The sequence below is a fragment of the Hylaeus anthracinus genome, unplaced genomic scaffold (genome assembly GCF_026225885.1).
Source record: "Hylaeus anthracinus isolate JK02 unplaced genomic scaffold, UHH_iyHylAnth1.0_haploid 12001, whole genome shotgun sequence".
Lineage (NCBI taxonomy): Eukaryota > Metazoa > Arthropoda > Insecta > Hymenoptera > Colletidae > Hylaeus > Hylaeus anthracinus.
Window position 1 is genome coordinate 2,572,024 of NW_026534348.1, and position 15,976 is coordinate 2,587,999.

Consider the following 15,976-nt stretch of genomic DNA (forward strand, 5'->3'; position numbering starts at 1 on the left):
GAGAGAGAGAGAGAGAGAGAGAGAGAGAGAGAGAGAGAGAGAGAGAGAAATATAGAGTAGGGCTTAACCCTTTGGAGGAGTTTGCATGTACTTAATCGTGCAAGGAACGAAAAAAGAAACTGTCGATCGAATAATCGACTGTTCGTGATCGAATGTCGTATTTTATCTGTAATTTTTTAATAGAAAGTAAAGTCGGATACGCGTAAATCGTGGTTAGACGACGCGCGTGTGCCGAAATCGTGCACTATGTGTAACCTAACCTCTCCAAAGGGCTAATCAAAAAAGAGGCAACTCTCTTCTGACATTGCGCGACGGATTTTACACGTAATTATGTACAGGCGCGTACTTGCAGATAAACCTCTGCACGTATACTATATTTCTAATCCTATATGTGCATAACGATACTTGCGTGCACATTTTGAGATGATTGTGTACGAGCAGAGGATATTAATCGACTATTCGAGAGCAAAATACGAGCCACTTATCGTCTTCCTTCCTTTCGCGTCGAGGATGAAGCGTACCAGTTCCTCCAAATATAGTTGCCACGCGTTCATTTAACGTAATCGATGCAGAGAACATTTATAAACATTTATTATCCATTAGTAATACGTAAATCTTTGTTTAACTATTATTTCTGACGTATCGATGGATCATTTTAGATGATATAGGAGGTATAAAAATAAATGTAAATTTTGCGGGTACTCGAGAAGAAAGACTTAAACTGTTACAGAAACAATTACAGTGATTTCGCGTTTTTTGGGACGTTTTAAGAAAAAGAATCTGCGCGCAGGTCGTGACATGATTTTATTAAAGAAAGCATTTTTTTCGTAAACTTAACACGTCCCACTAGGAGTAAGTGCAAGACGATCATCTAGGAGACACGCGTGACTCACAGCTCACAGATGTCGCATGACGTGCTTTGTGCCAATCGAACGTTTTGCCGCCAAGAGAAGATCTTTGGATCTTTCCGCTTGAACAACCTGTCCCTTTCCGAAACGTAATAGGTCCAAAAAAATGTATACGATCCGTTCAAAAAAAATTAATTTCCGTTTATAAAATTAATAACGGAATAATGTTTGATACGTACGCGGTAAATGTATTAAACAATCCTCACTTATCTCGCTTACCTTCGCTGTAACGTTACGAACCTTCCATTATCAATCGTCTTCCTCGTTATTATGTTTATTTATACACGATGTATTGCGGCGTTGATGTAGATGTATAGCAACGTGTACATGTATTATATTTGTATAAATAATTTGTAGTGCGTCCCCTTTAGCAGAGTGTAAGTGATAACTAAAGTGACCTTTTTCTTCTTAAAACCGTATGAGGAAAAAAGAACGTTGATAAGTTCAAATGGAGAAATCGGTAAGTGGAATATGTTAGAAAAGTATATGTATAAGCAATCTTCGTCAGATCGCGTTTTCTTTAACTCTTTCTGGTCTTGTGTCAAACGAGTTTCAACAAAAATGTACTGTAACGAGAAAATCTGGACCGCAAAGGTTTAATGACAGGCTTCCTCCGTTTTGTGCCAGACAGAACGATCGTTCATACGATGGAAATTATATAGAGGGACAGGAAGACGAAAAAGTGGCTAACTCGACGTATTTCAATCTTCCGTATTGAATCTTAAGTGTTACTAACCGTAAGATCGTAAGGCTGACCTCCTACGTCTAATATGACGATTCAAGTTGAGAGTATTCGAGGAGATAAATTATTTATTTGTTTACGATAATGAGGCCGTTTGCAAATCGTGTTTCGGGCGAATCGCACAACTCAAAAGAAGAAAAAGACTATCATTGTACATACAGTGACACAGCGATCGCCCGGAGACGCGACCCCGTCTAAAAGTGCACGAATTCTACGAGCACGTATGTACTATACGATTAAAACAAAAAAAAAAAAAAAAAAAAACAAACAAACAAACAAATACTACAACAAACCATAGTACTTACGATCACGCTAATCAGCAACGATTAGCAACCATTACAACTAACGAAATCGAACGTATTGTGCATTATATGTCGGGAAAGAAATAAAATCAAAATGAACCGATTTACATTCTCTCTTTATTTTTCACCTAAACTAACCAACTTTGCATTTCAATTTTCGTCAGGCTCGGCTACGTGTGAGAGAGATTGACATTTTAAATTCTTGCCACTTCATCGCACATCATGTTCTCCTGATACCAAAATGTAAAATTCAAGCCATAATTTGAAACGTACCAAAGTTGTGCCCCTTGCATTTGTCAACCTATGCCAACATTTTCGTCGGTTCGGTTGCCTGCTCGTAGGCGCAAAAGTGCCTACCAGGAGAACATGATATGAAACAAGGTGGCACGTGGAATCTTTGGTACGTATCAAAATCTGGCCGTAATTTTACATTTTGGTATCAGGAGCACATGATATGCGAAGAGGTGGCACGGTTGCGCCTTCGAGCAGGCAACCGGCCCGACGTATCTGTTAGTATAGGTTGCCTAACAGAAGGGGCTAATTTTAAATTGTTATATCTTTTTTCCAAAAATTAATTTATGACGTACACTTTTTTCAAAATAATGTCCGGCATTGCATGCGGCGTGGTATCAAACGTTTCAGAAAAAGAATTACTAGAAAATATTGCTTCTTCGCTTCAAACAACTTGATCAGCTTTCAAGCTTGATCGTCGACAAAGTTCCATCGTTACTTTGTCCTCATGTGATGTCACATATATGATTTTGTCTTTGCTTCAAAGCATTTATCTGAAACAGTGCCTATAAGTATAATATGGTCGAAGGTTTTTTTCACCACTGGTGAATCTAGTAATTTCTAGTAATATAAGTTTCTAGTGATCAGTTGGCCACCGAATGGAACCTTCGACCATATAACTTATAGACACGGCTTCAGATAAATGCTTTGAAACAAAGATGAAATCATCTATGTGACGTCACACGAAGACAAAGAAACGATGGAACAACTTTGAGTTGAGTTGTTGAGTCTGCAGTATATATATTTTGCTTGTTAATTTTAAGCGTAAAATTGTCATCACAGACATAAGATAACCATGCTTTATAGTATAAATATTTGAGAATGTAAAGGATAACTTTCTAATGGTATAGTTAAATCAGTACAACAAGATAACACACAATAGATTTAATGTAACGGATATTAATTTAATATTCACGAATAAATAATGAAATATAAAATGTTTCTGCTTTTTCGAGCAACTCACGACTTTCTTATGATAGAGTTTACCTGTAGATGACACCAAGGATGTCCATCGAGTATGAGAGAGTTTCCACACTAACGTATCGTATCCTCCATGTCCTGTTTACAGTATTACCTTACCGTGATCGCGTCCATCATCGTCGTTAGGTACGCTCGGATTGCCCGCTCCTTCGATTAAATATTATTATGTTCCGCACGATTCATTGGTGATGTCCGAAGGCGTGGTGCGTTTACGTGCTTCTGAAAGCTACATCGCGTGACAATCGATCTGGGAAGTGGCGGTCGCCCGACGACAATCAGCGATGATTCTGTGTTACGCGACGATCTATGGGGTTTTGGTGGCCACGCTCGGTGTCAATGCTCTGCACGCGAAAGATCCGTTGGCGCATCACGGAAGATGCGAACCGATCACGATCAATTTGTGCATGAACATACCGTATAACGAGACGATCATGCCCAATCTCATGAATCACCAAAAACAAGAAGACGCTGGCCAAGAGGTGCATCAGTTCGCACCTCTGGTTAAGATGAAGTGCAGTCCTGATCTTCGATTCTTTCTCTGCACTGTCTACGCGCCAGTGTGCACCATCATCGACAGGGCCATACCCCCGTGCAGATCTTTATGCGAGAGTGCTCGTGCCGGATGTGAACGTTTAATGAACAGTTTCGGCTTCGCCTGGCCTGAGAATCTCGATTGTTCCAAGTTGCCTGAAAATGGAGGTCCTGAGCTTTGCGTTGGCCACAATGAGACTACACCACCAGAACCCTCAGCACCTGTGTATCCGCCACCACGTATGCCTGTGGCTGAATTCCAGCCATCCTGGACGGGTGGACCCAAGCCCTTTGGCAGCGGATACATGGTCGGGGCTAGAGACTTTGGGTTTGTTTGCCCCTTGCAGTTTCAGGTTCCAGACGAATTTGGTTATTCTCTGAAGGTCGGCGACAAAGTCGAGCCTAATTGTGGCGCACCTTGCGATGGAATGTTTTTCACAGAGAGAGAGCGAAGATTTTCAAGGGTCTGGGTCGGTACTTGGGCATCCATTTGTGCAGCTTCTTGCTTCTTTACCTTCTTAACGTTTCTCATTGACACAGATAGATTCAGGTAAGAAAAAGTTTACTCTATTCATCTTTTTGCATATAATAGGTATACATTAACATAAGGTGGGAGGATCAGGGATAATTTCCATTCGTTAGATTCTTTCATTTGAAATTGTTTGATCAGAAGTATCCTACACTATTGTATGACCAATATTTTTTTACACAATAGCACATTATCCTATAGGCAAAGAAAGCCAAAGACTAAGAATGCTATCAAAGAGAACTCCTAACAATTAATATTTTAAAACTGGTATTGTTAATTGTTTGTAAAGTAAGTGTTCATGTACGATGTACGTTCATGTGAATTAAAAAATTTCAAACAATGATGAATAATGTACTGTATAGTATAAGCAAAAGATGCATAAAGCTACACTACTAAAATGATATAAAATGTACATTTTAGCTTGTGTCTCTTAATAAATTGAATGTTAACTTTGAATTTTATTAGAAATAATGTCTTTTTGTGTAGGTACCCGGAGAGACCAATCATCTTTTTGTCAGTTTGTTACCTTATGGTAGCATTGGCATATGTGATTGGTTGGGCAGCTGGTAATTCTATTTCATGCAGAGAACCTTTCCCACCTCTTTTAGAGAGAATTCAAATGGCATCTACAATAACGCAAGGTACCAAGCACGAATTGTGCACGGTACTTTTCATGATACTATACTTCTTTGGGATGGCATCTAGTATATGGTGGGTCATCTTAACATTAACATGGTTCCTAGCTGCTGGTTTAAAATGGGGTCACGAAGCAATCGAAGCTAATTCGCAATATTTTCATTTGGCTGCTTGGGCTGCACCAGCGATCAAAACAGTTACTATTCTTGCAATGGGGAAGGTGGAAGGTGAGTTATACTATTCGAAAATTCAAAAATATTTTGTTTTTCAAAATCTTAAATAAAACGACTGAATGTAGTAGAAAAACAATTTGTTTATTCGTCGACAACATAGAGAATGTACTTAAAAATATTAATTATCAGTTTTCCATTACAGTTTTTTCATATGAAATTCTTTTGTCCTTTTTATATTTTATATTCATTCATGTTTCCAGATTGATAAACACTTGTTATATCTGATTGTTAACGAATAAATGAGTTTTTCGACAACATTCCTTTATTTTATATGATGTAATTTACATAACTATGACCATTATATGTTTTTATTTTCACAGGAGATATATTATCAGGTGTTTGTTATGTGGGACTTTGGAATGTCGAAGCTCTACGTGGATTTGTTTTAGCACCATTATGTGTCTATCTTATTCTTGGAACTGCCTTCTTGTTAGCTGGATTTGTGTCTCTTTTCCGTATACGCACGGTCATGAAACACGATGGTACAAAGACTGATAAATTAGAGAAATTAATGATTCGTATTGGCATATTTTCTGTGTTATACATAGTTCCTGCACTGATTGTAATTGCGTGCCTATTTTACGAGCAAGCTTACTTCGATCAATGGATGTTAACTTGGAATATGGAGATGTGTTCAAGACCTGGACCACAATCTCTGTATTCGATGCCATGTCCTGTTGGTGAACGCACCCGCGACGTTGGGAGGCGACCCGAATTTGAAGTTTTCATGATCAAATATTTAATGGCTATGATTGTTGGTATAACAAGTAGCTTTTGGGTATGGTCGAGTAAAACTCTCACCAGTTGGCGACAGTTTTTCAATCATATACAAGGACGTCGGGCAGAAGCGTATGTTTAAAGACTTATCAAGTAAATTTAAGGAATTTCATACAACAAAACTGATAAGGTTTTATATTTCTCAATCATCGCATTTGTTCACTAAATGTAAACGTAAACGTTCGAAAAAAAAACTAATCAAACTAACTTGTAACAATGCATATTTTATTGCAGTTTATAAAATTCGAACAATTTATAGTATTGTACGTTTGAATGATTCGCATAAAAAGTATGTTTGAGGTTCGATTTATTGAACACAGATCTGAATAATTTTAAGATTATTTTTTTATACTTCACCAGTGCATTGCAAATAATCTATGGGGATTTTATACAAATATACCGTGCCAAAATACTTTTTTATCGAGACAGTTGTATGTTTGTTTGAGCTATTTGTGAATTTGTCCACTGTACTTTTATGAAAGTTGCGTAAGGACTGTATAAAATGTTAAAGCTAATCATTGATTAGGTTGCAAGTATTATTAGACAATGTTTACATTATATTTTAAGTAATGTACTCTTCCCTTATACCTTACCAGAATTCATAACTAATGTCATATCGTTTAAGTTAAGTTAAAAATGCTCAAACTGTTTGCAGACAAAGTGTTCAAAGTTTATAAGTGTACTTTTCTACTATGCACAAAACAGTGGGTCCTGTTTATAACTCATTGTATTTTCAAACCTTCCACTTTAGGTTTGATTGATAGATCGAGAACAATTACGCTTACTAATCTCGCGAACAATTTTTATATTTTTACAAAGCAGCTTTAGAGATATTTTATGATATTTGATTACGACTCGAAGAACATTCAAAATTTCTTTCAATCTAATCATTAAGAATTTTGCGATGTTTTTCCTTTTCTAATAATTACAAACATTGCCTCTATAAAATAAAATTTGAGACAAACAGATCTTCGAGAGATGTAAAATTGACTTGTAAGCATATGCTACTCTAGATTAACTAAATTGTATATACATACTTATATGCATTAATTTTACTATGTACTATAATATATTTTTAAAAAGTTATGTAAATATATATATGTCCGCCAAATATTTGGCAATTTTGTATGTTTCCTATGCGTAATCAAATTAACTTGAGTGACTCTGTGGAACATAAATGCACGAGTCATTCCTATAGACTCGGTAACGATTCGCGTATCGAGTGCAATCATTGTTCCAACATCACTGATCAATTCGTCCATTGAAACTGTCGAGCTTTTGTGTATGTCTTGTATTTACGGCGATCGATGAAAAACTAATAGTAATATTGCTGTAATTACAATTGCCGTTCTTACATTATCTTAGATGCGCAAAATTATCAAACATAAAATATACATGATGTTGTGTAAAATAATTATAACTATTATATTCTTTATATAATAAACCGGAATATATACATTCAAAGAGTTTGCATTTGATATGTTTGTTTAATTAAATTTATTCGTTTACAAATGTATGATTACAAAATGTATATGTATATATATATAATATTTTACATTGCATAAATTGTGCCATACGAAGTTAGTAATAATTATTCAAACGACGTGAACAACTTCAGTTAGTTGTTTTTACTTTCGGAGGTTTAAGCAACCCTATTCTTCGTAGGTATTGTACAAGAAATGGTACTACGGAAAATGTGATCGCAATTCGGACAGGTGCAAACACCTTGTGAATGCTGTATGCTAGCAAAAAGTTTGACGAATAATTTAATATCTTTGCCAGATCTTGATTCTCCTCGTTTAACATGGATTTAATCATAGGCGTTAAATCTAATCCACTGAAATGAGTAAATATTTGTATAATAAGTACAGTCAACGAGGAATTAATTAATACAGGTAACGAGTAAACTCGCAAGGGAATGTCGAGACTCGAGCCCTTTAAAATGCATGGTACGATTTTAGTCTATATAATATTAAAATATGTATATATATATACTTTTTTTTTTATTATAAACTTTAAATATACATGAAAAAGATTATAATAAATACATGGAAAACTGGTAATCGAATGTTACTACTAACTGGTCGCCATCGAAAAATATCCTTGTATGGAAACTCTGACGCAATTCTGAGTTGATCGGGATAAGTCTCGACGTTCCCTTCATATTAATTTGTCAAAAGCTTTATTACTCTTAATTACAAAGGAAAGGTATATGACTTGGACGGATGTTTAAAATTTTGGTGACACGTACCAAAGCCGTACGTAAAAAGATGCGATAAGCCATATCGCAGTACTAACCTAATTACAGCTGTATATATAGTACCGAGAGATATAAGAGAGATTCCTATATGAAACACAACAACGGTAGATCCGTAATCCTTTACTATTCTTCGAAATCTTTCTTTCTTGGCCAAAGCCAGTTGTTGCTTTCTATCGGCGGTCTGTGCAAGGTTCGACTGCTTTGGCATATTTGTCGTATATCTCATACCGAGGATATGGGTTGGTCGAAATACTGTTCGCATAAGTGTGGTCGTTGCGAGGATCTGACTTGCGAGACCTGATCGACAGATTACAATTTCCACACTGGTTTACCTTGTCGGCTATTAGACGTTTGTTCCGCATGTTTTAATAATATTTGAACGATTATCATAGGATTAATTTAAACCCGACCAACGTCGTTTTTCACATTAAATCTACACAACGTTAAATCTTAACGTTGATCACAATTAATCGTACATTTGATTACCGTACAATGTCAAAAACAAATTTACCTTCGTCGAGGCACAATTTGCACATAAGTAAATACAGATAATGTATTTCTTTATTTAGCTTAACGCATCCCTTCACCGTGGACAAAAATGAACTTTTCACGTTTTGTTAGTTGAATTCGTTACGTTTGATAAATTCAAGAAAATTTATTTACTTTGTTGAACTTTTACTAACCACTAGTGCCCAGTTTTGGTTGCGGTAAGTGAGTGCTTCGATAATGCGATTTCTGCATGTCCTCGGCGATGTACTTGCCGTCCCTGGCCCATTGGCCGCCAGGCATGTTCAAATGGGTTGATTTTCCGCTAGAGCAGAACGGTTTTGGTACGTTGCTTTGCATCGTGCCATTCAAACTGATCGCGCCAAAACAATCGTACGAGTCCACGTGCGTGTCCCCGCAGGTTACCGGAATGCTCGAATGTTCCATCGACTTTGTTGATTGATCGGTAAAGAAAGATTTGCAATCCGTTTTTCCATAGAGCAGCACGGGTGCCGCGATATCACGCGACCTCTCGGGGGTAAAGCGACCGGTTTCGTTCGCAAATATTTCAGAGACGTTCGTAGGAAGCGGCAGAGTAGGGGGATCAGGATAACGGCGGACGCTTGTCACGTGGAGACTATTTATGCGATTTTGATGCACCGCCGCATACCGCGTGCACTGCACTTCGCCTATGACACTTGCTGCAAAAATTATAATCCTTTTATAACGGACCTGTGGGCCAATTTGGTACCTCGTTGAAAATTAGCTCGAGATAACGAAGTTAATTTCGATAATTATGGTAATGTGGTAATGACCTCGTCGATTTCGATCACCTTGAAGTATGTTCAAGGGGGACGGTTATCAAGTATACTCGATCTATGTATATGAAATTTTACTAATATCTACTTTGGATATTATTGATGTTAGAAGATAAGAGGTAAGCAGGGCCGGCGTGACCTTTTGCGGGGCCTGAATTCACATTCAAATCCAACGAGGAATTATTTATTTACAAATGCTGTTGCATATTATATATTTTCTTATAAGATGAATATTAAATAATAATACTTTGATGATTTTTGTCACTCCTTTAAACTGAATCATCGCTAATAAAACAATGTCTTGCATCTGTTAACGGTATCATCATTCCGTAAAAAGTTAATCAACATTTTCGTAGACTGCGGGGCCCCCCAAAATACGGAGCCGGGTTCCGGCAAACAACAATAAACAATTCTCGGTTAAAGACGCGTTTTTGTACTATGTCTCGAGTTTCTAATAATTATATCTTGAAAACTAGTAATTATTTCTTCTTTCTAGAACACTTATTATAAGCAGATTCCCTCTTCTATCATATTTCAAGGTTGTTAAATCAGCGAATTCATTAATACAGCACAATTACCAAAAAGTTGCATAAACCGATACAAATATGAACGTCTTACTAACTGCGTCATTGCATCGCTTCCTTTGTACAATCGACGTAAACACTCGAAATAAATATTCATTTGTTTAACAATATTTGCTAATAATACTATAAAGGATATTTTTTCCTCGATGCTATGTATATAATGCTAAAATTCAAGCCTTTCGATTAATAAATTTCGAAACAGTCGTAAATTTTGATCCGTCACCAAATATATATGATTTTAAAATCACGAAAATTCAACTTAATTCAATTGTTGTATTTGCGATATTTAATAATAATGGTGGATACAAACTTCTTTGGAAAAATATTTTGGAATTTTCATACCTGCGTGTGAAACACGAGAAACGGTTGCCAGTAATTCCGGAAAACTACTGATGCGTGATAATACCATTGTAGAAGTTAGAGAATTTACAAATCTATTCACTGTCACTCGTACACTGTTTATTTAATCTATGTTAAATGTGGTATACGACGTGGTAATTGGCGTTATGTAAATAATTTTACACCGTAGCACTTGTGAAATTGTCTAACCTAACAACACGTCGTAATCTCTACGAGCTTACGAGTTAACGCACGGTATTTATCGATTAGTAGCACAGCTTTGTAAAATGCAGTGATCGAAGAAACGTCATCCAAACCGGTTAATTATATATATATATCTCTACAAATCTGTAGATATAACTCTGTATATCAACTACAGAAAGGTATTTGCGATCATAGCCATTTTGATATACTATTTTTAACCAAACAAGCACTGACCAATGACAAGCAACATGCACGGTTGGTGTGTCACCTTATACCCAAGAAAACAGTAGCGTACATATTCAACGTTATGTAAACCAGAAATTATTTGACGGACACTAGCACGTGACACGGAACACATCATTTTACGTCATGTTCTTCGTTGATTTTTCAAAATACGTATTAAATCATTTTTAGACGCAACAAAATAAGGCTCCATGCATTTTCTACTTGATAATAGCACGTCACTGACTTCGTTTTACCGCGCATGCGTAAAAGATGCATACAACCACAGATATCTATACTATACGTAAGTAGATCGGTAGCTCAGGTTGTTTAGTACACAAAAAGTGGCACCGAAAAATATGTACGATAAAGGAGTGAAATTTCTCGTGTATGCCTCGAATAGGTACTCTTCGTTTATGTGAAAAATTATATTAGTATAGTTTAATCGTCAAGAAATGTATCTGTATGTATCGGTACGCATACACGTAACATATTCATACACATTGTCGATAAAAAATTTAAGATTACTAAACTTTTCTAGAATTAGTCATACATTTCAGAAGCAATTGACATATGAATCTTGTGTGAATTAGAAACCCTTTTGTGAATAAATAATTTTGAAAGTGCTTGGCTGTAATTCTTAGATCTGTTGCATCAATTGCGCAGTGCTACTGGAAGTACTTTCAGATAGATTCGACAGATGTCGCTGCAAGTCTTAGAAATAACCTTAGAGATACTTCGATTACACAGATTCGTATAAGTTTATAGAAATTAAAGAAACGTAATAAATCGTCGCGATACGATTGAGTAGACTTTCGTATACATGTTACATTTAATTTAACAATTATCATATACATTTACCAATGCATTAAGATGCTATAAGACGAATTACCTTCTACAGATAGAAAGTTAAAAACTATATACCGACGAACGATACGTGCAAATCAAAGTTATACCAACTTTATTGGGCTTATTAACCGATAAAATATATATTTTGTACAAAACAATTAACCAAATATTTTGTCAATTTTTGAAATAATTCAATTAGAAATATGTTACGAAATACTATTTAAAATTGATATACCCCGCGTTATGTTTCTGACTACAGTAGTTGATTATAGAACCGCTAGATAGTACTAAAAACTCTTATGGTTAATTGTCCGATAATTTACTAACTGTGAGTCGGTAAAATATGTAAAATATATATATATATATTTGACCGGTAAAATCGAATCACTAAAAAGTATTATAAAATATTCGAACGTAGTTCGTAAACTAAAACGTACCCAAAACAACGAACAGTGTACGGACATTGAATTCGTATAGTTGAACGTTAAAAGAACGTGCTTTCCACGAGATGCATGATCCTCTCAACGACAGGAAAATTGCGCGAATCACGAACAAGGTAACCACGTTAGCCATAATTCCCGGACGCTTATCGCCAACGGTCGGATATTGGCGTGTAAACACTAGGTTAAGCACGATCATCGTCGAGTAATCAATTTAATTGAGATCCACCCTCTCGATGACGGACCATTCCAAAAAATCGATAACACGCAGAGTAGCGCACGCGAGCGTGTCGAAAATACGTCTACAGCGAGTTCTTTCAATTATTATCGATACCTAAAGTACGCGAATTCGAATTACCGCGTAAATTTAAGGAATGTTTCATCGATCATTCGTGCATGATTCGAACTGGTTGCGATACGATATGACTACCGGTGCCAATATTAATTGGTTAATCTAATGAAGCGTAAATGTCAACCTTTTATACGATACAGACATTGTGTAGTATACAATAATAATAATAATAATAAATATATATATCACTTGTTTGAGTGCCCTTATTTGCAACCAAGTAGAAGCAAATTCAACATACCAGGAAATCTCCAAGCAGCATTGAATGATGAACACGTGGCAGCCGATATAATTAGTTTCATGCAATATTTAAATTTAAGTAATAACATATGAATGCACACCAACTGTAAATAACTCAAATGTAACCTAGCGTCAAAGTTGTATAACTGTAAGGTGGTCGCTAATAACCTGTGATGTTGATGCGACCTTAAACAATTCAAATTTAAAAAAAAAAAAGAAAAAAAGAATGGTTAGGAATCTGATACGGAGATACGTTGCACCATCGTAGGAATATTAGCAATCGATCCAATAAACGCTATCTATTCCTTGAGTCTTTATCGAAACGCTCTATCTATTCGCGCTTGAACAGCAATTAATAAGCGCAACATTGTGTGCGGCGATATGCGCGAATTAAAAAAATGGTAATCACTAATTCGCTGTTGCAATGAATGGGTGAATCAGATAACAAATTCCTCGACGTCATCGTCTTCTCACGACGGACGTATAAATCCGCTGGAAAGAACGTGTAAATCATAGCGCGCTCGATCGATTCAGGCATTCGCAGTATCACACGACGTTAACATGGTTGATACGATCTGCAGCCGTTAGTATTCATCGAGGATTTGTTTCAAGGCGACGCTATATATTAATGAACGCGCGGTACGCATAAACTTATTCGTTATGCGCATACTACAAGAATATCAATTTGTAGTTTATGAGGTGTGAAAAATGTAACCATTAAACGGACAGAAAAAGAGATACCTTGTTAATTTACAATTGAGGTCAAATTTCTGATAGGCTTGTAACGAGAAGTGTTTGAGGCACGAGTTTCATAAATTGTTAACATCGACAAGTAAATTTTGTAGCAAAAGAGCAATATACAGTCGCGCGGAATTAAAAAGAAACGACTTTGATCTGTTATGAATTTGAATTTATTTTTATTTATGCAAATGCTCGCTCCGAGGAGCGTACGACGCGAAGTCGTGGGAATCGCTGTGCGACACTTATTAGAAAGGATATACATACTTTGTAAATAGTAAGGCTTCTATTAACTTGCCTTTTTTTACTATTCATTTAAATGAAAATGCAACGGAGAAACCCGCTGAAAATTTGACATGTTATAAAACCCGAAATTGTAAACCATTTAAAAAAAGAATAATAATTATCGACCACATCGTAACTGAGATATAATTCGTCAACATTTGAAACTGAACGTAGAGAAGTTGCACAGTAACAGCGTTGTTGCCACAAATATTTCCCGAGTATTGTATGTACGAGAATAGTATAAGACTGTACTTTTACGAAAGTTTTCAGTTATACTTTCGAACAACTGTGTCTCGAAACAGGTATCTTAAACAGGAATTTTCCCGATTTTGGTGGAAATGACGAATGGACGGATCTTGTACCGTGCAGTTAATTTCGATTTGGAGCGGGCGATCGATCGTTCGCTCGGATTCGTGGGAACGAGCTTGGTCTGCCGTTCGCCGGGGTCGTCGGGCGTTCCGAATGTAAACAGAAGTGAACTTGGCAGTGTCGATAATATTCCCGAGCGAGGGTCGCCGAGGTTCAAACGGCGGAGAAAGTAAGCTCGATCGCGAGATCGGAGAAAAAAGAGAGCATGATCGTCGAGCGGCGGCGCACCTCGCCGCGGGGGGAAAATTGGAAAGAGAGTAATAAAAACGGGAAGAGAAAGAGTATCCAGGCATCCTGAACGAAAGGGTAACCGAGTAGCGCGATAGCAGGCGGACGGGAAGGAGTGAAAGAGGCGCTCGGAGGAAACGCAAGAAAGAAGAAAGGAGAAAAAGAAAAGGCATCTTCGAGGCAGCTATCGTGAACGCTTCAAGAGTTCTGACAGATTTACGAGCACGTGACTGCTGCTCGCCTTCGGTCTCTGTCTTCACGCGTGGTGCTGCCTGCGCGTTGAATTAATCCTGTCGGTCACTCACTCTCGAATCTCCCCTTTCTCCATTTTCTCTGGGTTCCCGCGGACCTTTCTCTATGCACGGAGACCGTGTGAACCCATGCGTTCTTAGGAAAGTGACATCCTAAAGGAAAGTGACGAATGTCGGACCTCCAATTGGCTATTCTTCTATTATTTTCTCGAGGGGTCACGTGGGTATTGGGGGCCGAAAAGAAAGCACATTTTCTATACATTTCTTCGAGCGAACTAAACGAATTATATTGTTAATAGGTTAGTAAAAATTAATAATAAATCAAACAATCAGCCGTTAGTAGATGGGACGCCACTACATTTATTAAACTAGTTTGTTAGAAAAGTACAAGCGTCTTTTCCCTTCAACGGTTCTGGGGTAAGTGCCGTGCTGTTCCTCGCAGTGCTCTTACCAAAAGGCAATGCCTTTCCCACTCCGTGACCAGATCGTCTAGAGAACAACGTCTTTGTACTTTTAGGCAATGCAACGTCGGGTTGCTTGCCAATCGACACATCTGTTAGATATAAACAAACAGACCTTCGTCACTCGATACTTAGTGCCGTGGCATCATCTCTCGCCGGCCGACCGGCCATGGTGGTCGCTTGGTGTTCATCAGGAATCCGCTCGGTCGTCCTGTACCCTGCCATAAAACTGTCGCAGTCCGAAATGCGACTAACTATTTACCGTAAAAGGTTCCCAAGGACGTTGACGCTAACAAGTTTATTAAATCAGTTTTGGTACAGAGGGCGTAGATTACACATAAATTTGCCTGGCAGCGTTGCGTTTAACATATTAAACGTCCTGTACATGCAACGCACGAAAGAGGAAGGCTGGTGACAGCGCAACAAAGTTGACGGGCACGCGATAGACAAGGAGACACACAGCGATTGCAACTCGAGATTGCAACAAAGTGCCCCCTGAGCAGCAATACGTCGATCGGTGTCAAGGTTTATTAACCGATCTTTCGCGTTGCAGCGAACAGCTTCACGGTTCACCGATCGATGAGCGTTCGTGCATGTTTATTAATAACAGTCGCAAGGGCCACCTGCCTCTCGCTATGATAAGCCTGTTGAAGTTCGATTTATAATTAGAAGCGTTGTTACAGCGTCAGCGTCGGTCTCTACGCGACGTTCGGTTCGACACGCTCTCGCTGATTACGCGACAATTTTACGCCGATTTCGCGCGAAACGCCACGGCGTAATCAATTGAATTAACTTTTGCCTCGATAGACATCGGCCTGCGAACAGAAGCCGACCGATATAAAGCGTCGCGTTTCTGCAAACAACGATGTCTCCTTGGCGGGAATAGCTGAACCGTAGGCCCGATCGACCGGTAATTACCAATG

At 37.7% G+C, this 15,976-nt stretch overlaps 2 protein-coding genes across 2 annotated transcripts; one reads left to right on the forward strand and one right to left on the reverse strand.

Moving 5' to 3' along the window:
* The first annotated feature begins 2,922 nt into the window (after positions 1-2,922).
* LOC128890872 (frizzled-7-B) lies at positions 2,923-7,399 on the forward strand. The gene is made up of 3 exons (XM_054149836.1): positions 2,923-4,305; positions 4,771-5,147; positions 5,474-7,399. Exons 1-3 carry the CDS (start codon positions 3,506-3,508, stop codon positions 6,010-6,012), a joined length of 1,716 nt encoding a protein of 571 aa, XP_054005811.1. The 5' UTR covers positions 2,923-3,505; the 3' UTR covers positions 6,013-7,399.
* Positions 7,400-7,410: 11 nt separating this feature from the next.
* Positions 7,411-11,060, reverse strand: LOC128890878 (uncharacterized). Its single transcript, XM_054149850.1, has 4 exons — positions 10,421-11,060; positions 8,874-9,377; positions 8,229-8,487; positions 7,411-7,767 (listed from the first exon to the last, which is right to left on the reverse strand). Exons 1-4 carry the CDS (start codon positions 10,485-10,487, stop codon positions 7,545-7,547), a joined length of 1,053 nt encoding a protein of 350 aa, XP_054005825.1. The 5' UTR covers positions 10,488-11,060; the 3' UTR covers positions 7,411-7,544.
* Positions 11,061-15,976: the final 4,916 nt, after the last annotated feature.

Coding starts and splice junctions, on each gene's coding strand:
- LOC128890872 (XM_054149836.1), top strand. CDS start 3,506: ATGATTCTGTGTTACGCGACGATCTATGGGGTTTTGGTGGCCACGCTC. Junction 4,306..4,770: donor ATTGACACAGATAGATTCAG/GTAAGAAAAAGT, acceptor CTTTTTGTGTAG/GTACCCGGAGAGACCAATCA. Junction 5,148..5,473: donor TGCAATGGGGAAGGTGGAAG/GTGAGTTATACT, acceptor TTATTTTCACAG/GAGATATATTATCAGGTGTT.
- LOC128890878 (XM_054149850.1), bottom strand. CDS start 10,487: ATGGTATTATCACGCATCAGTAGTTTTCCGGAATTACTGGCAACCGTT. Junction 9,378..10,420: donor TTCTCGTGTTTCACACGCAG/GTATGAAAATTC, acceptor TAATTTTTGCAG/CAAGTGTCATAGGCGAAGTG. Junction 7,768..8,228: donor ATATATACAGCTGTAATTAG/GTTAGTACTGCG, acceptor TACTCATTTCAG/TGGATTAGATTTAACGCCTA.